This window comes from Opisthocomus hoazin, chromosome 8 (genome assembly GCF_030867145.1).
Source record: "Opisthocomus hoazin isolate bOpiHoa1 chromosome 8, bOpiHoa1.hap1, whole genome shotgun sequence".
NCBI lineage: Eukaryota > Metazoa > Chordata > Aves > Opisthocomiformes > Opisthocomidae > Opisthocomus > Opisthocomus hoazin.
In genome coordinates, this window is record NC_134421.1 from 40,012,605 (window position 1) to 40,034,837 (window position 22,233).

The window sequence follows — 22,233 nt, forward strand, 5'->3', positions numbered from 1 at the left end:
CTGTTTCCCTGTTTCAGCTTGTTAAACGAAATGCAAACCCTCTTTATATGTATCTGTCAGCTGCAGATTGTAATTGGGTCCCAGTTCACTAAATCACTTAAACAGAGTCCTCTTCAAAATGAACCTTAATTAAAATTAATCAAAGGAATATTTTTTATTCCTAAGGAATTTCTGCTATTAATGTAAACGGTGTTGTAATTTCACACTTTTTCCGTGAAAGAAAAGAGCAATAAGAGAAGACCGAAGTACACCAGAAAGAGGTACTCTCTCCTGATGCTTTATAAGAATAACTGAAACCCTTTGACAGCACAGGTAATAAATTCACGACAAACCCTCTCCTGACACATTCAGCACTCAAAGAAGACAATCTCAATAACTTGCATTATTGCTATAGTAATGTGACAATTAGCATCAGAAGAGAAAATGGTTTGTGTCTACAATTTTAACGACACTTGACAATGTTGAATAATGATGCACCTGAACATCCCCTGGTCAATTGAAAATCACTTCATCTAAGACAAGACAGCTGACATCTGTGAGACAAGCAGTCACAACTCTGATTCTTGGATGTCATGTGAAAAATACATCACTGTACTGCAATCTTAAATATCAAAGCATTATTTACTGATGCAGGCTCCCAAAGGAAAGAATGGATTTCCTTTAGGCAATATCTTCTCCATTTAAAAGCAATACAATTAGAAAAACTTCAGCACATGTAGGTACTGACTTCAATTATCTTAGTATGTTACACATATAAACGACAAAAATATGAGACAATCCCTGGACAGTTCAAGACCCAGAATTCCTTTAAAGAAAGATACGATAAATTAAGGGCTGTCAATTTGCTTGTGGCACAGAAAAATCCAGAGAAAAATTTGATAGGAAGGATCCCCATATACTCCCACTGGATTTGGCTTTTCTACCTTTAAAATGGGCCCTTTGCTGCCACCGCGTGGGCCTGGCCAGCACACACCAGGAATGAACACCAGGAATACTTCTTCCATCCCTCTGCAATCCTCTGCTTTCCCATCTGATTAAAAAATAAAAGGTTTCCTCCTTTCATTTATCTTTCAAATACAGCCTTAAATAAATAAGCTCTGTTCTCTATCTGTTAGGTGTTACACAGCTCAGAATTGCTGCTGAAGTTCAAGAATCTAAATTACTTTTGTCAACAAATAAACACACAAGTCCCTGACTTACTAAAAAAGTATTCAGAGGTACTTTGATAGAAGACAGGTAACACCTGCACTTCACCCTACCTGCTCAGATACCACAAAGTTCATCGTTGTTCCAAGAGTCCACTGGGTTGGGAACCAGATGGGACTTCAAACAGTGGCCAGAGTTACTTGCTAGCTGTCAAGGCAGTACCTCTGTTAGAGTACATACTGCCTGAACCACATGTACAGGTAATATTTATGACTAAAATAGATGGTGCTTTGATGTAAGCTTGTTGTCGCAAAAGTGCGAGTTCGTCCCCGGTGTGCGATGACCTATCTCCCACACTGAGACAAGATACTGATTTATTACGAAGTTGTAGAAGTTTGGATGCTAGATAAAACTAGCATACCCAATTTACAAAAGACATAAATCTATATACCATTTCTTATCGATGAGTTTCTGCCCACAGGGCAGTCCCACGCCGCTGATTGCTTACATCATTAGCATAATACTTGGTCAGCATTTTCACACTGTGCATGTTCAGTGAGGAAGGCTCTGGGGATCTTTCCCCCAAGAGGTACGATTTTTAGTATTATAACGAATTATAATGAAGAATAGGTTACTTTTGGATACTGCTTCTTAGCCAGAACCGGCCAGAACTAGCTAAGCACTACCAAGCAGTCTTCTCAGAGTGTTCCTATCTCCTCCAAGGACAGCTCCTCGATTTAAAGGAAATATTTATTCTTCTTCTAAGTAAAATCAGCAAGCTCCTATTATTCTAATTACACCAAGGCCTTTATACTGAACACTAGCTCTTTCAGTTATATTCAGGCCTCTATGATTACAAGACGGCTCCAGGCTGCTGGGCAGGTAACACAGGCACTACAAATTACATACAGGCCCTTGATCTGAAGTGTTGAGAAGTGTCAAAACTCTGGGCCCTGGACACAGCATCCACACTTTTTAAACTATGAAACCTTCCTTACACACCCACACAGCAGATTTATACTAAGCACATTTAAATGAACCTTTAATAGGAAAAAAAGCGCCTCCTTTCCTGTGCAACCACACTGGAACTGCCCAACAGCACGCCCTGCAGCATGCAGGATGCTATTGGTCAATGGGGACACATGGTACTGAAACACAGAGTGCATCAAGATGACGCTGATCAGTTCTTCAGCAGTGGCTGTGGGCATGTGGAAGAAGAGGACGCTGGAAACATCTACAGGTTTGGTCACTCTGCCACACAAGAGATAATAAAAGGCTGAGGAGGGAACTACTCTCTTTACACTGCTTTTGGCTTTTTGACTGAGAGAGACCTGTGTGTGCTTTGAAAGCCAAAATCATTCTAGAGTCATCAAAGTCCTAACAGCTCTCACCAGCACATTACAACCCTTAACTTTTAATGAAATCCTGATCTACTGTTTTCAGTCTTTCAACTCAAGCTCCAAAATAGCAATCAGAAAAAGCCAAATGTAGGAGACAAAGTACAAGACCAGTATCTCGTGTTCCACTGGAATGCCCTGAGACAGGCCTTCCAGGCATCTTCTGCAAGGGTCAGAAAACTTGAGTATGCTCACTGGCACTACACAAAAGTTGCCAGATCATCTACCCAAGATCTGAATACCATTGCCACACTATATTTTGAAAAATGAAGGCCATGAGTCCCAAGGCAAGGGCAAAACTCAGATCTCTGGCAAGGTAGCATTGAGTATCTGTTACGAGGAGCTAGGGAAGGTCTTCGGATGGGAGAGTACCATGGAGCTTGGCATCTCATTGAATATGCATGCTGTGAATTGGGAATCACTAGGAAAGCCCTAAGAATTCAATAGCCCAACACTGCTCCAGTCTCCTCCAAGCAGCAGGCAGAGGAGGGTTCTGATGAGGTTTGTCCTTTTATTTTTTTTAAACCATGCAATACCATAAAACATTATCACAAAATTCTACGTTATTCTCACATTGTCCTTGTCACCATTCATTACATGAACTCCTCTTTTGAAAATGTTTTAAGAAATTCTTCGAGCTCTGCGATGCTGATCCTAGCTTTCCAGAATTTTGCTCTGCAAAACAATTTGCTCATTTAATCCTCTGAGGGCTTTACTTTGGCATGCTGGGCATGCTGGGCTCTGAGCAACTTTCGCACATACTAGGTTTGAGTTTGCTGCTAATGTTCAACAGCACTCCTGCTTGTTAAATTTTACTGCTTCTAACTGAAACCTTGGCCTTGCCCCAAGTTATTGGTCTTGTCCAGGAACTCTGTGTTATTAATAATGTACAGCACAAGGTATTATAAGCACTTAAAGGACCCAATTCACGTCTCCAAAGACCATTAAGGTACTTGGAGAATGATCTCCTGCCCAGGACTGTACGAACAGGACCACACTGTTCAAGACTGGGTGGTGGGCCCCAGACATAGCCAGTGGCACATAATGTTCACAGAGGGGTTGTGCAGTAACCTCCCTGGACAGACACACAGACAGATGGTCACCTGGCCACACTGCAGAGGCCCGGACCCCAGGGCATGTCTGGGTGCAGGCGCTGCTCATCATCACGTCTCCTGATCACACCTCTCGGCGTCACTCAGTGACCACTGGCAATGCTCTGGTTCAGCTTCCAAGCAAACTGTTTTCCCCTCTTCAGAGCACTGGTCAAAGAAAACATTATGATGAAGTGACAGGAGTTGACAGACACTTCTGCAAAAGGGAAACCTGCAACGCAGAAGCTGAGTACCACAAGAGAGTGGCCACTATCTTCTTATAGCCTATAATCATGGAAAAAACCTTCTATTCACTATATGCAGGCCTGTGTTGATGGAAATAGCTCTGAGTATGAACTAAGACCTCCAAACAGTCTCCCACATCTGTTGTAAGATGGATAAAGGCAGGAGGGATCTTTTCCAGCCATGTGAGCACACAGAATAGCGTGAAGCAGGCAAAGTGACAGTGCCAGATCTGACACAAAGGGCCACTTCAGATGGCAGCCAGCTTCTCTCCGAGGCTGCCTGGGCTTGCTGTGCAGAGGACCGTTGTGTGCATGTGCGACGGACCGTCGTGCGCAAGCGTGATGGACAGCAACGTGACAGACGTTTCCTTCTGCTCGTGTGCACAAGACCACCACAGGACTTGCAGTGTGAACAGCAGATCCCTGGGCCAACGCATGTCACACCGCGTCACACCGTATCAGAGCCCCACTCGCAATGTGCCGTACCGCTCTTTAACATCGACACACACCCATTAAGGAGATTTAATCAGCAGTGCCCTTCTCGCTGCTTCAGAAACTTAAAATTCTGGATTACAAAGGAAATTCAATGGTCTCATTCCCGCAGCACAGTTCAGCCCCTGACATCACACAAGACAGTATTTTTTCTGATCCTCTACAATTGGTTTTACTGTTCCCCAAGTATTAAAACTATTCCAGAACACATCTTCTCTCCTCATTTGAGTATAAAGCATTACTTACGGCTGCTTTGAGTTTTTCAAGAACAGCTTTTTTCTGTCTTATTTTCACAGCGCCCTTGACTGGGCCTGCTCTCTAGATGGCTGCTGCTCTGTCCTGCCACACTCTCCACGTCTCTAAACCTCAACCTGAGTAACGGCGGAACCTTTCCCACCTCTGGATCATTTTCACATTTATCTTCTCTATTCCGCATCTTTCTTGTGGAGAAGGACTAGCTAGACCAAACACCTCGCTCCCAAAGCCCATGCCTCAACCCTGCTGGGCCTTCAGACGGTCTCACAAATTTGGCCTGATGTGGGCCCAGTGCCCCGCTCGGCTTCTGCTTACTGGTTTCAGGGATGAGAAGCAGTGAGAAGTAATAGCTGCGGACCACACTCTGACTGCTTTCCAGACATGTTTCCTCACCAGATGTTCAGCTCTGACTACAAGAGCAATGAGCTAACATACAGTGTGGCGGTGCCATAAACTGTGAAGTCCCTAAAAGGAAACGTTACCAAAAAAAGAAGAGGGACTTTAAATATAAAAAGATACGTTCCAATCTGCCACAAAATTTGCAGCACTCCTGGCACAGGTTTCTCCAGCCCCCAGCAGAACATTGCTTCTGCTGTGACCATCCATGCTGGCACGCACATGCAAGACGTGACTCTCCTCCTCGTCAGACACGAAGGGACTTTCATTGATGACACCAAACACTGGACACAGAGAAACTCGTCAGTCACTCTCCTGCCAGCACGCAGGGCAAGCTGAACAGAGACAAGGCAAGGAGCAAACACATGCAAAAAAAACCAAACCAAAACAAAACATTTTTCCACTCTATCTTGTAGACAGTAATTGTAAGGCTTTCGTAGCCCTTGGGAAGAAGTGTGTTCTGGACGTTTGCGTTTCATAAGAGTCCACAGACACGAAGGTCAGCTTGTCTCTACAAAGACTGTAACCTCCATGCAGGCAGACTCTGACCTTCGTCCTGGAAGCCAGTCTCCCTGGTGTCAGCCATTTCAGCAAAGCACTGCCGCAAAAGGCGTAGACAGAGGTGTTTTTTTGCACAGAAGTATAAACCATGAAGCAAATAGCCTTCGTGAGGATTACATTTGCTCAAGAAAAAATAATCCACTCCTTGAAACACTTCATTATGGCAACATGAAGTTGTAGGCCTTGACGATGTTTGTTGTAGAAATCCTCTTTGAAAAGTACTACACATTGTTCTACCCCAACTTTGAGAGGACTGATCCAAGGGCTGTGTTTGACTGATGGTTTACATTGTGCTGTTTGAGAGTGAAATTGTTCCATATCTGCTTGCTGCCCTTTTGCTGGAATGGACACCCAAAACGGCTGTAACAAGCCTTCAGTCCACTTCGAAAAAGGTCGTGCGACTCCTGAGTGTGCCATGGCCCACTTCCCAAAACCATCACAACAAATCTAGGGCTGGGGCATAAGCTCCAGGAAAGGACAGGCTTCACCTCACAGAAAGCAAGAGGGCAGACTGACTGACAGCAGCTATTTTAGTACTAGGCTGTGCCTATTTCCATGATCATGGATACTGCTTGCCACACAAACTCTTCAGTGCAGCTAATGGAAGCTTGTAATAGACATGGGGAGCAGGAATGTTGACAAGGACAAATGAATTCTGATTTCCAGACATGAGTCAAGCTTTCAAAATCGTTAATGCTCTAACAGTTGGTTATAGTCTATGGAGCATTAGCAATACCAAATATAAATCTTAGTATAATACCAGTAATAGTACGACTATGTAAAAAGGGAACCCAGAAACCTGCAATGCTCTCACCCTCCTTATTTCAGGGATGATTATTCTGCTTCTAATTGGGCACCTATTCATATTTACCACATCATCATCATGATCACTTCCTAAAACACTCGGTAACTCTGCTGTTTTACGTGCCTTGCTCCAATGAATACATTTAGTCTTCATGTCACAATCTCATGATTAGCCCAGCTGGTCTGTGTTTACATTCATCCAGTGACACCCAGTCTGCCTCCTACTCACCTTTCAGTTTATGTCACTTTGTTAACAGGACTTTATGAACTGCCTATTTTCATTGCCACACTTCAGATCTGTAACACACCACACTAGGGCCCATTAAATAACTCTTCATCAGATGCTGTCAGTATGGCTCTGATACTCTGCTAAGAAGAAGTCTTTCAATTATTTGCATTGTTCTTCAACTCATATGGTTGAACACTGGTTTTCTTATTCCTTGCCAGAAACTCTTCAGATGCTATCTTGCCTTTCATAAGCAACATGACTGTATTTTCATCCAATGAACTCATTTTGTATGTATTAGATAGCTAATAATGTAGGTTTTCTCAGGAAAATCAACACTTGAAAGTGGTGTTAATTTTGAGATAACAGGAGAAAGCAAGTCTTCTTAAGCTAGAAAATTAATATTAAAAGCTCCATGTAAAACAAATTCAGACATAATAAAAAGACAGCTGTTCATCCCTCAGCCAACAATAACTTTGCCCTGTCAGAGAAACTTTTGGGAAAAAAAATGGATTTTAAAAAATATATTTAACAAACTGGATCAGCAAATATTATTGTGCATAACCAAAATAACATTATACTATAAATTTAATATTTGTGTTTTGAGTGTGAATTTCTTCAATTTTGGATGATTTGATTTCTTTTAACTCTGAATTTCCTCAGTACGTACAACACTAATATTTTTCCTCTTGAAACTACTCAGCCTTAACTTCAAATCAAATTTGTTCAGCAATAATTTTAAATAAAAAAGATATAATATTCATTAGTACCCTGACGTACCAGTTGCTATCATTAGTGGAGTATCCCACTTCTTATAACTGATACTTTAATCCTCTTGGCTAATTAACTAATTAAATTGCTGTTCTACCTAAATGCAGAAAGCAGAGGAATAAAAAAAGATGGTGAATACTAGCATGTTTACATTTTGGTAAGCTCTGGTTCACTGTGAAGCAGCATAATATTAAAAGTTTCCAGTAGAATACATTCTAGAGTAAAAAGACAAAAAGAAACTCTGTAACCCACCTCATATTCCCTGCCATAATGAGGAACAGATTATAAATGTGAGAAAAAATGAAGAGGAAGAGGATGGTACTGAAGAACATCGTCATCCAAGATCCGTGATCCTCTCGAAACATTTTCAGACGGAGCAACTGACCTGTGGTATGAATATTATAAGAAAGCATATTTTAGTCCGTCAGTAAATACATGCTTACATGGTAACAAAACCAACACAGAGTACTAAACTGTATTTCTTCTTATATCCAATTATTCCACTGTGTGTGGGGAGGGCAGATTTATTGTCACAGGCATCATTCCTACAAAATTACAAGCTTGCTTCCTGCAAACTGATGAAAAACTGGTTTGGGCTCTTACAATCAGGACCGCTGAGGTGGAGGTCTGAAATGCTCCACATCATGTCTGTGGTACCTGATCAAAATGTATCTGTGGTTTTACATACACTACATGTGATTCTACATGCTGGTTAAGCAGCTTTTGATGTTTCCCTGTTTCAGCCATTAACACCTCTACCCACTCTGCTCTCACGCTGGCACAGTAACCTGAGCAGCCATGCACAAGTGAACAACAGTGGGGAACTGACCTATCTAAAAAAAAAGAAAATATACCTTTTTTTCGTTTTTTCTTTCATTTGAACTAGTTCCATCAGTCTGCTGACCTTGAACTTCAACAAACAGTAGCGTGGCAAATCTGTGCAAAAATGGGAAGGAGTGATGGACTGGGAGGGCAACTGCCTAAACCATCCCATTTCCTAGAAACTATTACAGCCCAACACTTCAAAACAAATGCCATAGCAGGGAAAATCTCATGGAATTAGTCTAGAGCTCAAGGCAAGAGCCGCTTTTTAGTGGCATTTGAGCAATGTTTTGAGAAACCAGTCTATTTATAAATTTTGAAATGTCCTAAGTACCTCAGGCTGTGTGAGAACCATTATTTACTACCAGTTATTGCTTTATCAGTAACAAAAGAGCCATTTAGTCTTGATGGTTGCCTGTCCCTTTCCACTGACTACAGACAGCACCAGGTCAAATATCATAGGACATTATAATCGTGATCTCATCATACGTTTTTGTCTAGGTTGTGAAAAACACAAACATGGATTACAATGGGGGACTCCGGACATTTGGGCTCATGAGAAAAAGAGATGATGTGCTCTTCTGAGAAGGTGACTGCAGCACCAGTTGAGGATGAAAGAAATTGCCTGTACTAGAGGTAAACTCCACGTATCAGTGTCAAAGACAACTCTTGCTTAAGGCCAAAAGTAGACAAAAATACATGGCTAGTAATAAGTAAAACTGAGATAACCATATTGTGCAATCTCATTGCTCCTCTATTTTGTGTGGTAGTACAAGCCTGCCACATGTTCTTGTCTGCCAGTCATTTAATGCCAACACTGGAAACTGAAAAAGTCTTAGACTCCAATAATACTGAACTGCTCACCTGGGATGACCTCACCCAACAGTGTGGGCAAATCAGTTTTAAATTCTACCAGAGACCTCCTGTGGCATCATGGACAAAACATTTACACTCTACACTCAAGTCCTTGATCCACAAAGGTGAAGAATAATATTGTTCTCCTTTCAATGTAGACTTTTGCTCCATTATACCACAACAAGGCCACAAACTGAATAAGCCTGTAAGTGGTAACACAAAAAAAAAAATTCGTATAACAAAACAGAACAGAGCTTACAGCCATACTTACAATGTAATTACTATTCTTTCACTAGTCAGATATGTACGCCAAAAGTTATCACTGCATCACAGAGAACTAAGCATTCCCTGGAGTATTTGAGCTATGATTGTTTCTCATAGCAATGTTCTTGCCATTTCACAAATGTGACATTACAAGTTCATGAGAGCAAGACTGATTTTACTGTCCTATCCCCAAAAGTCTCACTGCAATACAACACTCTCTCCATTCTGCTTTTCTAGTTTATATTTGGTTTTAATGTTTCCTGCTTTTTCAAAGGCTATTTATTTGCAGTGATTAATGATCTAAATAGGAGTGGGTGAATGATCATGGAAAGGTGTAGAAATATTTTTTTCAGTGCCTGACTCCCAGCAAGAACAACACCTAACATCCCAGATGGGACTTCAAAAGGGCTTTGTACCAACAGATAACATTTAACAAGTTTAAGAGCAATATAGTTGCTACAGTGGTCATTTTTACTACCAAGGTAACACCAGAAAGACTGATCAACTACCAGTTTATTAAACTAAAATTTGTTAAATGCTGAGTTCTGATGCCTCACTGCAATATTACAAAATAACCTCCTACAGTCTTAATATTTTTTCAGCATTCATACATAAAGAAAAATCTCAATTCCTTATGCACATTTTTTCTGTATTCTATTTTCAAATGGTACACACTATGAAGTCCAAAGGAAAAAAAAACAGAATGCAACACCACCTTACTGTTATTTTCAGACATGTTAAGAAAGATTACAGACCACTACAATTCATTTCAAATGCTAAAAAATGTTACTGACTTGTACATCACTTTACTTTTCATGTCTAAGAAAGCTTTTCTCGTGAAATATTTGAAGTAGGTCCCGTGACATGCATTATACGCTTCCCCAATTGCATTAGGAAATCAAATTATGACACTGTGTAGAATCTTATACTGTGTCCTTTTCCTAGACCTAAGCACTTCAATTATGTGATGTGTTATACTTTAAGTTGCAGCGAATGCCATTTTCAAAGCATACTGGTATGTCTTGGCACTTGAAAAGAAGCTCTGCTTATTCTCACTATTGGCGATGGGTGAAACTTCTGTCTTGTTTTCTTCAGAAACGTATTTTTCCTGGACTAGCTTTCCTTCTGTGTCTTCTCCTCTTACCTTTTTCTCTTTGTTCTTCTTCATTATGATAAACACAGGAGTTTCTCACCTCTTTGCTTCCTGTAGCCCTTTACCCTTTCCACCTGCCCATACCATTTCATTCTATCCAATTTCCAGAATTTCTTTATGTCTACTCTCATCCCTCTTTTCCTCTTCTGAATCTCCCAGTCTTATCCAGCCCTCTGCTTTCCTATAACAAACGTATCTACTGGTTTTTAGCATTGTAATAGCCTCTATACTTGCTTCTGCAAGAATACCCTACCACATCTTTGTCTTTCATCTCTAAACTCTTTTGGCACACTGTTTATTTACTGTCTAGAGTTTTTTTTCTCCTGGTACAGCCCCTTAATCTCTTCTCACCAGAATTTCTAACGACCACTTTCTTATTAAAGCTCAGTCATACTAGTTCTTCCTCATCTGGATGAGTGTCATGCACCTCAGTCCAGGTGTTCATACTCTTCTTGACATCTTGACCTCATTTTGCGTTCACATCTCTGTCCTCTAGCAGCTCTCCTTTAACCTCTACTGATATTAGTAGATAGTTTGTGTAGCTCACCACCTCTCATACTTGCATGCCCCTGTAACTAACAGAGTATCGTTGTTTTATCACGGGTTACCATCGATGGTCTATCATTTTTCCAGACAGAATTTTTCTTTGCTAAAACCAGGTGGATTTTTTAATGTTTTCTTTGATTGTTTGGGGTATTGAAAACCCCACCAGTGCAAGAGATGGGAAGTTTCTTTTGGCAGGCAGTGTCACAGCAGAAGCCAAGCAGGGTAAGGAAGACAAACAATAATTCAAGCAGTAAGGTGAAGGACGGCATCTAATGAAGAGGCGGTGCAGTCAGGTACTAGAAGATACCAAAACAGGGAGAACAGAACAAAGATGAGGAGCTGGACAGGAAGTATCAAGAGAGGTGACATAGCAGAATGAGAAGTGGAATGGTCTGGGATGGAGGCAGTCCCCGAGAGGTGAAGTTGAACTGCAAAATCGAAAGTAGAAACCTGAGGGAACCGAGGTGCTGTTTCCAGTACGGGTTGGTGAGAAGGAAACAGGGAGACTGCAAAGGGCTGGGAAATGTGATTAGGAAGCCAGAGCTCTTGAATGGACCTGAATGGACTCGAGGGCATGAAGCCTTTCATAATTGTAGGATGGAGAAATGGGTACTTTATGCTGGAAGAAGGGAAACAGACTCTCTGATGCTCTGGCATAGGTTGGTGAGGAGATGGGATTGGGTTGGGAGCAATACAATACTCAGGAGAGTGGGTGGGAAAGGGGGACCTATGGGATGAAAACTCCAGTTTCAGCATGGATTAGGGCTGGACACATGGTGGAGCTGCAACGTGGGGGAAATGAGTAAGAAATAGGTGTTCATTCAGGGAATGAAACAGGAAGGTCTCAGGACCGGTGTTGTGCCGCTGAAGACTGGAGATGCAGGTTTGGGGCAGGAAGACTGAAGAACCTGGAGCAGACCTGGGCTACAGGCTGAAGTGGTAGGTAGGATTTGAGCTCTGAAGTAAGCAGAGTTGGAGGACGGGAGTTGTCTGACAGGGCGGGGATTTTGCAACAAGGTGGGAACTGTGGAGCAGTAGAAGTGATAGGTATGTAGGTGGGGTGAACCAAGCCCTGTGATGGGATGAGAGCAACATAGGTCCATGGACCAGTCCAGCAGTAGGGCAGCAATAACAAGGATTCTGGCAGTGAAGAAGGGGGAAGCGATAGTGCAAACACACACATACATGCCCCAAGCCCCTATATTCTTCTTCTCTTTCACCCCTGGAAACAATGACAGTCCCAGGCCTGTCTAGACGGTGATGTGCAGAAGTTTGTCCTTCCCTAAAAAGGAAGCAGAGGCTGCTATGGCAATAGCAATTCATGCCGACTTGCTGAGAGGAGGGGCTTAATTATAAAAGATCTCTCCCTCGCAGTTTGACACCTGCTCTCTGAAGAGCTGCCATTGCATACGGAACGTCACTGAAACCTTGGATTAAAAACACTCCTCGCAAAACAAAGGTGTGATTTTAGAAAGTCCAGAGTAATGGAGAGGAAAAGCACAGCCGGCTATCTAGACTTCTGTAACATAGATAATTCCAACTTTTCTAAAACAGGTAAGAGAAAGATTTATTAAGTACTAATTGCACCTGCATTCTCCAAAGCAATATAATTTTCCCTATTTAGCTATTACACACTGATTAATATATACACACATGTATAAATTTCATATTTTTTAAAGTACTTTTTCACAAATATTGTCTTTGGTAAGCTTATTCTTACACCTTACCTATCTTTCTACTGTATCTTATGTTTGCCATACAGGACTTCATTAACTCTCAAGCAAGCACAGCAACACTATTTTTTAATGAAAGATACAGTAGCTTAATCACAATACAGATAGAGTCATTAAGAAGAAAGTAATTGGATATTAGCACAGTCTACTTACCTAATTGTATACAAATACTGCTGTATATTACTTGTTGTTCCCATTGTACCAGTATGTGTAATATGCTAAATGCAGTTGAACTAAAATATGTGAAATGTTCTGCTTAATACTCACATTGCATTATATCCTTTCATATCAATTCAGCTGAACATAAAAAGGGAATGCATGAGATGATTACCTAACAGATATTAAAGTAAAAAATGTACATATTTTTATGCAAATAATGCTTGGTATTTTTATAACAAAACCCAGGATTACCTGCAAAATGATGTATTAATTTGATAAGATGAGCTAAAAGGGTACGCTTTGAGAGGCCATGTAACAGAAATATGTTGGTGTATGAATAGTTAGAAATGAGGAAAACCTATCTGGTAACTGGCATAGATTTACACTAGATTCAAACACAGTTGCGAACAGGCAAACAAAATTCTCAAAGTAATGCCAACAAACAGAACAGTCAACATAAAATCAGGACTTCTACTATAAAGAATAACAAGCAAAAAGGAGCAAGGGGTAAAGAGGTGCAAAGATACAAAGATAAGGAATAAAATTACATATAATATGCTGTTAACTCAGCTTAATCCTTTACTTCAGACCAAATTAATTGCTTACTATTACCTTGTTAAAAATGTCAAAAAAACCCCACAGGTATAACAGGGAAGAACATGGCTCCTAGGATATATTTACACATACAAAATTAAACATCTATTAAATAAAGTCGTGCTAAACCTGATGGAACTTTGCACATACAAGTTAAATGCCATATGAATGACTACCACTGATAAACTGTGAGCTACAATTAGCTATATACCCAAATCAAGATTCTTTTCAGTGACACAATGTTTCTTAGCTCCAGAATAAGTTTCCTCCAAAAGTAATTTTTCACAGAAACAAGGTCTATCTACTCCAAGGCTTTGGAGGCCACATCACAGGTACAAGGGGGACACATGGAAGTAAAGACTCCAGGATTTAGGGCTCTGCAGGAAACCAGGCAGTAAATCAGCTCATCAGCTGAAACCCTCCCAACTTTCCATAACAGTGTGCAAATGCTGCCGGGCACAAAAACAGAGGAGCTTGTAGATATTCATTGTCAGAGGGTCACAGACCTAAGCCACATTTCTTTCAGGTCCAAGAGAACAGACAACCCAGTAAGCAGGTACAACAACTGAGTCAATCAAACAGGTCAGTTTTTTAAAAATTAAAACTCTTCTAGCATCTTAAGACCCACAGCCCATAAGATGGTTGGATTCATTAGTCTGCTTCTTACAGGAGAAACATAAAATTCTTACCCATGAATTTAGCATGCTTTCTTGTCTTAATTATGAGTGATGGAGTCCATAAACTTCAACCCTTTCCTAGGCATATGTCTAGTATTCTAATATCAAGCCTTTCATCAAATCAAAGGTATTCCTTTAATTTTGGATGCCCCATCATGTGATTGCTCTTTCTGTCCATTTGATGTTCATGGTCATCTCCATTAATGGCTGAAACTGTTCAGCTGAAAAATTAAGCTCAATAAATGGGAATTATTTCTTAGCCTTGAAAGCCCAATCCTACTTTCATCAAAGTCTGGCAAGTCTGTTCTTAGTCAGCACTGACACCATACGCAACTCCTCATCTGTGACAAGTATAATGCTATGGTGCTGTTGCTCATTCTGCCACTGCTAAGACGCGTGTATGTGTGTTGGCTGGCTTTGTTTAAGAATACATGGACTGAGAAGTGAACACAGTAATGTTCAAAAGACGCAAGTTTCTTAAACTACCAAAATGCAAAATTTTGGACTTGAACTGTGAAGATGATCTAGTCACATCCTATAGCTTGAGTAATTCTGCTGGTGCTAAGACGGTAGACAGAAAACTTGCTGTTGTCTGATACAGAAAACATGTCACTTCTGAAAATTATTACAGCACATATGCTGATCTACTAGACATCAGGGTAGCTCCAGCGGCCTCAGGATATAGCAGGGCATGCTGACTATGTCTACTCACATGCAGTGAAACTGAGTCCTGACTGTGGAACAGTCTTCAAACTCTTCTGATGGCAGGCCAGGAGTTCTTGTTACAGCATTAAGTTGGCAGTCAAACCTCTTGTGTTCTTCTCTTGCTAATTAGGTTACCTCAGGAAAGGTTCTTTTCATCTCTGCACAGGTTCCCCTGCATCCACCCTGTACATCGCTCACACCAATTGCAAGGCACACTGTTTCAAGAATCTAGTCTTGGTTACAGCCTCTAAGCTCTACTATAATATAAAGAATTAATAAGAGACAGTAAGAATATTTTAGAAATTCCAAACATGAATCCCAAGGAAGACACATGGGAAATGCCTACAGAAAGACAGACATATCTTCTAACGACTTTCTGAGCTCCAAATGCACCTTATCCAGCTGTGCAGTTCCAGTCCACCCCAGCATCCTAAGTAACTTCATATACCTCAACTCTGAGTGCAGTCCAGTAAACTGAAGGTGATGAAGGGGACAGGCAATTTGTTAGTTCAGGTCTGTAACTGCCCTAACACAGTGACAAGGCCACACATCCAGGCTTTATCCAGCCAAGACACAGCAAAGTGGAGCAGGTGGCACAGCTGTCTGCCTCTCTCCATTTAGACCTACCTGTCGACCTTTTCCAGGAGCGTGATGCGATCAAGAACCCAGCACTACAATTCCCTCATGCAGCTATGGCTATGCTGTTTGTAGCAGCTTCAGGGCTTATTTATACCGCCAACACAACTTGGAATTAAGTGCTTCTTGCCTTCATTCATAATTATTGAAAAGGAAGACAGAAAGGTATCAAAAACCATTTAATTCAAAGCGCACATGACCTCCAGTCAAGAGGACTTTAGGAAAAGATAACTTTCCTACACATATTCAAATCCCTTTTAATTGAACACATTATAATAAAATGTTACTAACTGTATTGTACCTATCATGGTGGCTACATTTTAAAGAATTTACAGGGGTATCTTACAAAATTCAGCTGAAGAAAAAGGTTACACAAAGTTTGTGTAATTTTTTATATCCACAAAGGCTATGGAGAAGAGTAGGGAAAGAGTACAGCTACCCTAGGTTAAAGTACAGTCCTTCAATACTTTACAAAATGCATTTAGAGAGCAAACATTCCCCACCTGTGAAATACACTGTGAGTAGAACAGATGGCTTTCTGACCACATTCACTTTCAGGAAAGTCATTTGACCGCTTTTGTCAGTGAGCTTCTAGAGAAACAGCCTTCCTTCCTAACTTCATTGAGTACAGTCCCAACTAGCTTTTTGTTAGTTCACTGCCTGGGCGAACCATAAATTTGGAAAGCACAACGATGCAGTCTCTGTTTAGCAGGTCTTCACTGTAGTTCGTGTTTGTTATATTTTGACCTGTGTCTGTGAACATACCTTTGGAAAAGTCATATTAAGGTTGACATGAAAGCAAAACATTACATTCCAAACCACTACTATCAACTTAATGGTTGAAGATGTTAGAAAATTTTCATGGAATCAATAACATTTTGAAAAAGTAATTTATTCCATTCAAAGTGTGGTTTGTACTGAGTAAAATTTTATCCTGTCATCCTGTCAAGCACTGCAGTGGACTCTGCTCTATAAACTGCTACTTGGATGACCCTCATACAAAGCTCCTACTTGGACAGACCTTACAGTTTGGCATCTGCCGCATTGTTTGGAGAGAGGTTGTAGAAACATAACTGCAATTGGTGACAGCTCATTCTGGCAGAATATTCCAGCCTTTATTTTGTTTTCGTTAGGAGTGCAAAATCATCAGGATTAAACCTAAGACTTTACAAGCATTAAAACCAGGCTTTGAAAAATACACTGCAGACCTACATTCTAGATACTCCACTACGGGCAATGATACAAACTGGGCCATGAGTGAGACAAACTGAATTCTCTCTAACCCTAGCGTAAGCACAATGCTTTTAGCCTGGGACACTCATTTACAGAATAAAGTCAAAGAAAAAGAAGCAAAACAGCAGTTTGTCTAGCGCTTTAGATAGAAAGGTTGCTGTGGCCCTCACCACAAGCAGGATTTCATCCTGATTTGTGTTGATGCTGTCTGCTGGATACAGCCCACTGTGCAGCTGCCCACGTTGCACGTGCCTCTAGGTCCAGTCTGGAGACTCAAGGCAATCAAAGCAAGGATGCAATGAGCGTGGGAAATCACCATCCTTCCGTCCTCTCCTCTGCTTCTTCCAAAGATAGACACAGATACACTGGTGGGCAAGGGGATGCTGCTGTTACTGAGGGTGCGTGCTTTTTTTCTCTCATCTATCATACATCACACTAAATATTAGAGAGGAATGAATATAAAGGTTTGGATAATACTTCATGAAGATCTGCCTGTGCTGGCATTGTGGAGTAAGCTTTAAGTGTTACCTACTTGGAATTCACCTTTTTTTCAGATAGAGGAAAGCTTGTACATCATACCATATTCGGAAATCTTTTGCTGGTTCAAACATTCTGGATGTAACTTAAAAGTTTTGAATTTTAAATTAATCTAACTCATTTTTTATTTGAAAAGCTGTTGGTCTCTCTTTTCCCTTCAGGCATACTCCAAGGAAAGATGATGAATGGCACATGCACTGTTTTCATTTGCAAGAGAAATCCTAATATGGAGTGGTACTGTTATGTGCTGATTCTGGTTTGCCTTTTCACTTTATTAGGGGGATTTCTAGGCAATATACTTGCACTACGACATTATGTGTACTGCATGAAGACATGGACTACCAATATCATATTTCTCTTCAATTTGGCACTGTGTGACTTGACTTGGACTCTCATGGCACCTTTTTCAGTGTATTATAGTCTCCAGAAGTTAAATGCCTATTCCAATCAAGCATTTTATCACATCATAAGACTATTTTTTAGTATTAATATCTATGGAAGCATCTATTTCCTGACCCTCATCAGTTTTGACAGGTATGTAGGTGCTGTCCATCCTATCACTTCATTAACATGGTGGGACAAAGGAAAGGCCATGTCCTGTACCATCGCAGTATGGATCTTCATAGTGATTGCGTCAATGCCGGAGATCTACTACACAGTTGCAGCTGGAAGACAATACGGCCTCACAGACTCCCTGGATGGCACTGCAGGACTGTTACAATTTGCAGCACCATTCACGCTCTCCAAGATTGTGTTGCGATTCCTAATTCCAGTCACAGTCATCTTTACATGCTATATGTTGACTCTCAAAGCATTATTAGAACTCAGTAAACGCCAGCAAAGAAGGAACAGACTCGTTAGACCTCTGTTACTGATTTCCGCCGCTATGATTGTGTTTGCTGTTTCTTTCATACCTTATCACGTTATGATGATAGTGGTACTAATTTACAAAATTAATTGTCAACCACCCTGTGGGAACATAAGCACACTACGTGCCATTTACAATGTCACAGAGATCATCTGCAGCATCAACAGTTGCCTTGACCCAATCATTTTTACGGTAGCAAATAAGACATTCTATCAAAGAATTAAAAGTATAAAATGTCATCCCAAACACCAGTGCTGCTGTTGTCTGACAGGAAGGGTAAAGGATATCACCCTGTCCCCAAGAGCAATGACTTAAACACCAGTCTACAAAGACACGCACCTCCCACTGCCCATCTGGCTTTGTGTCATCAGACCCGTTTAAAATTTAGTCTCCTGTATTGTACAGCAATCTCTTGAACAAGCAAGAATACACAGCAATGCAGAGTAAAACTTACTGTGAAAAGAAACACTAGCAACTCCTAGCTTTATAGAATTGGCATTTTAAATATTCTTGTCATAAATATACCTTAATTTATTGTGAAATGGCACTTCCAACCTGTATGTACTTGCAAGATAGAATGAACAATCAAGAAAAGTTTTAAGTAGGTACCTTAATTCTTGGCCAGAAAAATACAGTAAGATTAAGAGCACACAGGGTTGAGGAGCCTTCTTATAGTTTCTGCTAATTACATTTTCATCTGTTTGCAACTGTGACTGGATTGTGCAATTCATAACAATCATGATGCTTACAGCTGAACTTCTCAAGCATTTGCAGAGAGGCTTTCTACAAGTACTTCATTTTAATGCTGCTCGCACTGGAGTTCCACTGACACTGCCAGGGCAACTTCATAAGAGCAGCACATTTCCGAAAACAAACAAACAAAAAATAAGTAGTAAGATAAAGTCCCTGGGGACAGTCAGAGCCAGAGTGAATCTGCTCACGAAGCAAACAAGCAAGGACTGAAGAGCTCTGTTAAGCCTTCCGCCAGGCAGCACAGGTTCCAAACCCATAGGCAAGGGACACCAGTGGTGTCCCCCCCACCCCGGGTAGTTACAGCTCTTTTTCGTAAGTGCTCTGCTTGAGGGGAGCATGTGGTTCTGCCACAAACTCTGAACTCATCAACAGGGAGAAGTGTGCACAGGAAAAGTTCTGAAAGACAGAGGTGACTGAGCTGCGAGTAAGAGACGCTGCTACACAGGAGTGCTCCTTCTCCTGTTCATTTAGGGTCTTAGCATCACAGCTCCAGGACAGTTCAAGGTAATTAGTGTACAGTGAATTTTAATCATTCAAACAGCTCAATACACAGTCATCAGAACATCCACCTTCAAGAGTCATTAAATACATGTTCTTTCAACGCACTGTATGAGCAAAATAATCATGTTCCATAATCAAGCACCTGCTGACCTGCTTTCTTGCCAAGTCCCACACACTACCTTAATAATTACAAAAGCCCATGTATCAGTGAGCATGTTTTCAGAAGTTACTAATGACAAAGTACTTTTTAATATATTTTGTACAGTGTCTTAATTCTTTAATTTCCATAGTTTCTATATAACTTTGTCCTCACACGTCTTTATGTGAAAATGATTCTATTCTACGAGGATATTAAATCTCTCTTGTTGTATGTTTCAATTGCACTGAGTAAATATATATGTATAGATAATATCTAGAACAATGGGTTTTTAATTGTCTATAACTGTGAGATGAAATGAAGAACCAGGTCCTGATAATATGAAACACTACGTGTGTTTGGATTTGCTAGCAAACTCAGAATCTCGTAGCAAAATTGCTTTCCTATGTTCTGTGCAGGGGAGTTATGTACTCATCTCATTGTAAGTGCTGTCTTTTTCCTTTGATACTTTCTTAATCTTTCAATTTCTCTTATTTTAAAAGAAAAACATTCACTTTTTTTTTAATGCATGACTTGTCTGCTGGAAACATGACAGGGTTATTAACAACGCATTGGCTTCCTTAAGAAGTGTATCTTTTTAACCCATGAATGGGCACCCATCAGCAATTACCTACTATAACTTACACTTACATATCAGACTGATACAGAAACAACGTCAATGCCATTCAGTGACAAATGTGCTTTCAGGATGAAAAATGATAGCACAGGAAGATTAGTGTGAAGCTCTGGGCTACATGACTTTGTTGATCCCACCAGATTGCACCCAAGACTGTAAACACTAAGCTATTTCCAAAATCAAACACTTGCCTTTTTTATCTTTCAATCTATCTTTAAAGGTAGTTTCTCTCTCCTTTCTCCACCTCAGTACTGCTTTTCAGCAAGTTAGTTTATGTGTGTTTAGGCTGGGTAAAATTCAATGTGAAATCAAAATGCACTTTTCTACACACAAAATTAAAACATGAAAACTCACTGTGGTCCTGGGCTAGAAAAGATAACTTCACACCTCTGGGAAGTAGAGATTCTCAGATTTTACCTGCCAGGGCTTCTAATACGTGAGCTCTTTCAGGAGACACAACAACGACTTAGACCAGCAGCTTCTCTAAATTTTCTAGAGATTTTTAATAGCAAACCAGTTGATCCTCTGTTCAGACAGATCATTTTATTCTCACTGTATAATAACTACTATATAGATGTTAATGCTACTATTACATATTAAGCAAGTGTCAACAGAACGATCTTTTGTTGTTAATGAGGAAAGAAGCACTGACCTCAGAAAAAATTGTGAAAAACACTATCAAAGACACTTCTTGATTTTGGAAAATTTTGGAATTGTTTCCTCTTGAAGAGCTGCGTTTACAACACCTATGAATGCAGCCTGTGCTCACAAGCACCCAAAGTTGGCGAGAATAAAATTAAAAATTTCAATTAAAGCTTGGATTGAAAGCCTCCAGTGAGCTCAAGATGAATACAGTAACCAAAAAGCTTCACAGAAAAACTTTCCACAATTCACATGCAATGCTTTTTGCAAGCAGCATTAATGCAGATTGCAGAGATTCTCAAGCAAAGTCTAGGGCTTCTCTGTCTGTTTCAGGGTGTAAAAAGCAAAACTATGGCAACAGTAAGGAAATGCTTTAAAGTCAATGGGAGAGTCTGACTCAAAAAAAAAGCTAGGAAAAAATTTCATTCTGCTCAGGTAATCAAAACATAAAACACATTTAACTGAACAACCTTTATATTCTCAGTGTGAACTATGCAGTATACTCACAGCGGAAGATGCAAAATGAGATGCTTTTTACTTTCTGTCAGCATCGCCCTCCCAAAGAGCTGCACGGTCCAGGGCACACATGTCGGAACAACACCAGCAGTTGCCATCCCGGGCCTGGGAGAGCATCAGGGAGCGCTTGCTGTTCAGTGCCAGTGACCAGGGAAGGACCAGGGAAGCAAACAGGCAGGGACCTGCTGTTGCAGGTGAGAATCCAGATCTCAGCCAGCTCAGAAGGTAAAAATTGCCATGAAATAGTACGTATCAAAATGATACTGCTATCTGCGGCGTACCCTTTGACCCTCCCTGACCCCAAGCATATCAGCAAGAGATCCAGGCAGCATGGATGGCAGCCCTGCTCTAAATGCTTCGCTGGGGACAAGAAGGAGCAACCTGGAGACTCCTCTAGTTCACTTATGCAGGACTGAGTAAGATGGGTGTCCTAGTTCCTCAGTTCACTGTTACGGGCTCACCTGCAGAACAAGGGACAAACCAGACTCTGAAACTCTAGTAAAATCCATTTTTCTGCATTGCTCCTTTTTGTGTCCCACTGAAAGAAAGATATGGAATAAACTGTGTTACAAAAGCAAATCTTTGTCTCCACGTCTGTTTCTGTAGCAGGATGCAATCTGACATAAAGTCATAGAATCATTAAGGTTGGAAAAGACCTCTAAGATTATCAAGTCCAACTGTCAACCCAACACCACCATGCCTACTAAACTATGTCCCAAACTGCCATATCTACACGTTTTTTGAACACCTCCAGGGACGGGGACTCAACCACTTCCCTGGGCAGTGATCCAATGCCTGACCACTCTTTCAGTAAAGAAATTTTTCCTAATACCCAATCTAAACCTCCCCTGACACAACTTGAGGCCGCTTCCTCTTGTCCTA

The 22,233-nt window shown here is 40.8% G+C and overlaps 2 protein-coding genes across 6 annotated transcripts in view; one reads left to right on the forward strand and one right to left on the reverse strand.

Annotated features, from left to right (window-relative positions):
* The window catches only part of TMEM117 (transmembrane protein 117), a 225,615-nt gene that overhangs the window by 182,301 nt on the left and 21,081 nt on the right, over positions 1-22,233 (reverse strand). For 4 of the 5 annotated variants that reach the window (XM_075429093.1, XM_075429095.1, XM_075429097.1 and 1 more), the window contains one exon: positions 7,637-7,769. The exons of the other annotated variant lie outside the window; for it this stretch is intronic. In XM_075429093.1, coding sequence (XP_075285208.1) covers positions 7,637-7,769 — 133 coding nt within the window. The remainder of the gene's footprint in view (positions 1-7,636; positions 7,770-22,233) is intronic. 5 annotated transcript variants of the gene reach the window in all.
* On the forward strand, positions 12,509-18,481 carry LOC104337506 (P2Y purinoceptor 1). Its single transcript, XM_075428334.1, has 2 exons — positions 12,509-12,578; positions 17,460-18,481. The coding sequence occupies exons 1-2, from the start codon at positions 12,509-12,511 to the stop codon at positions 18,479-18,481; spliced, it is 1,092 nt and encodes a 363-aa protein (XP_075284449.1).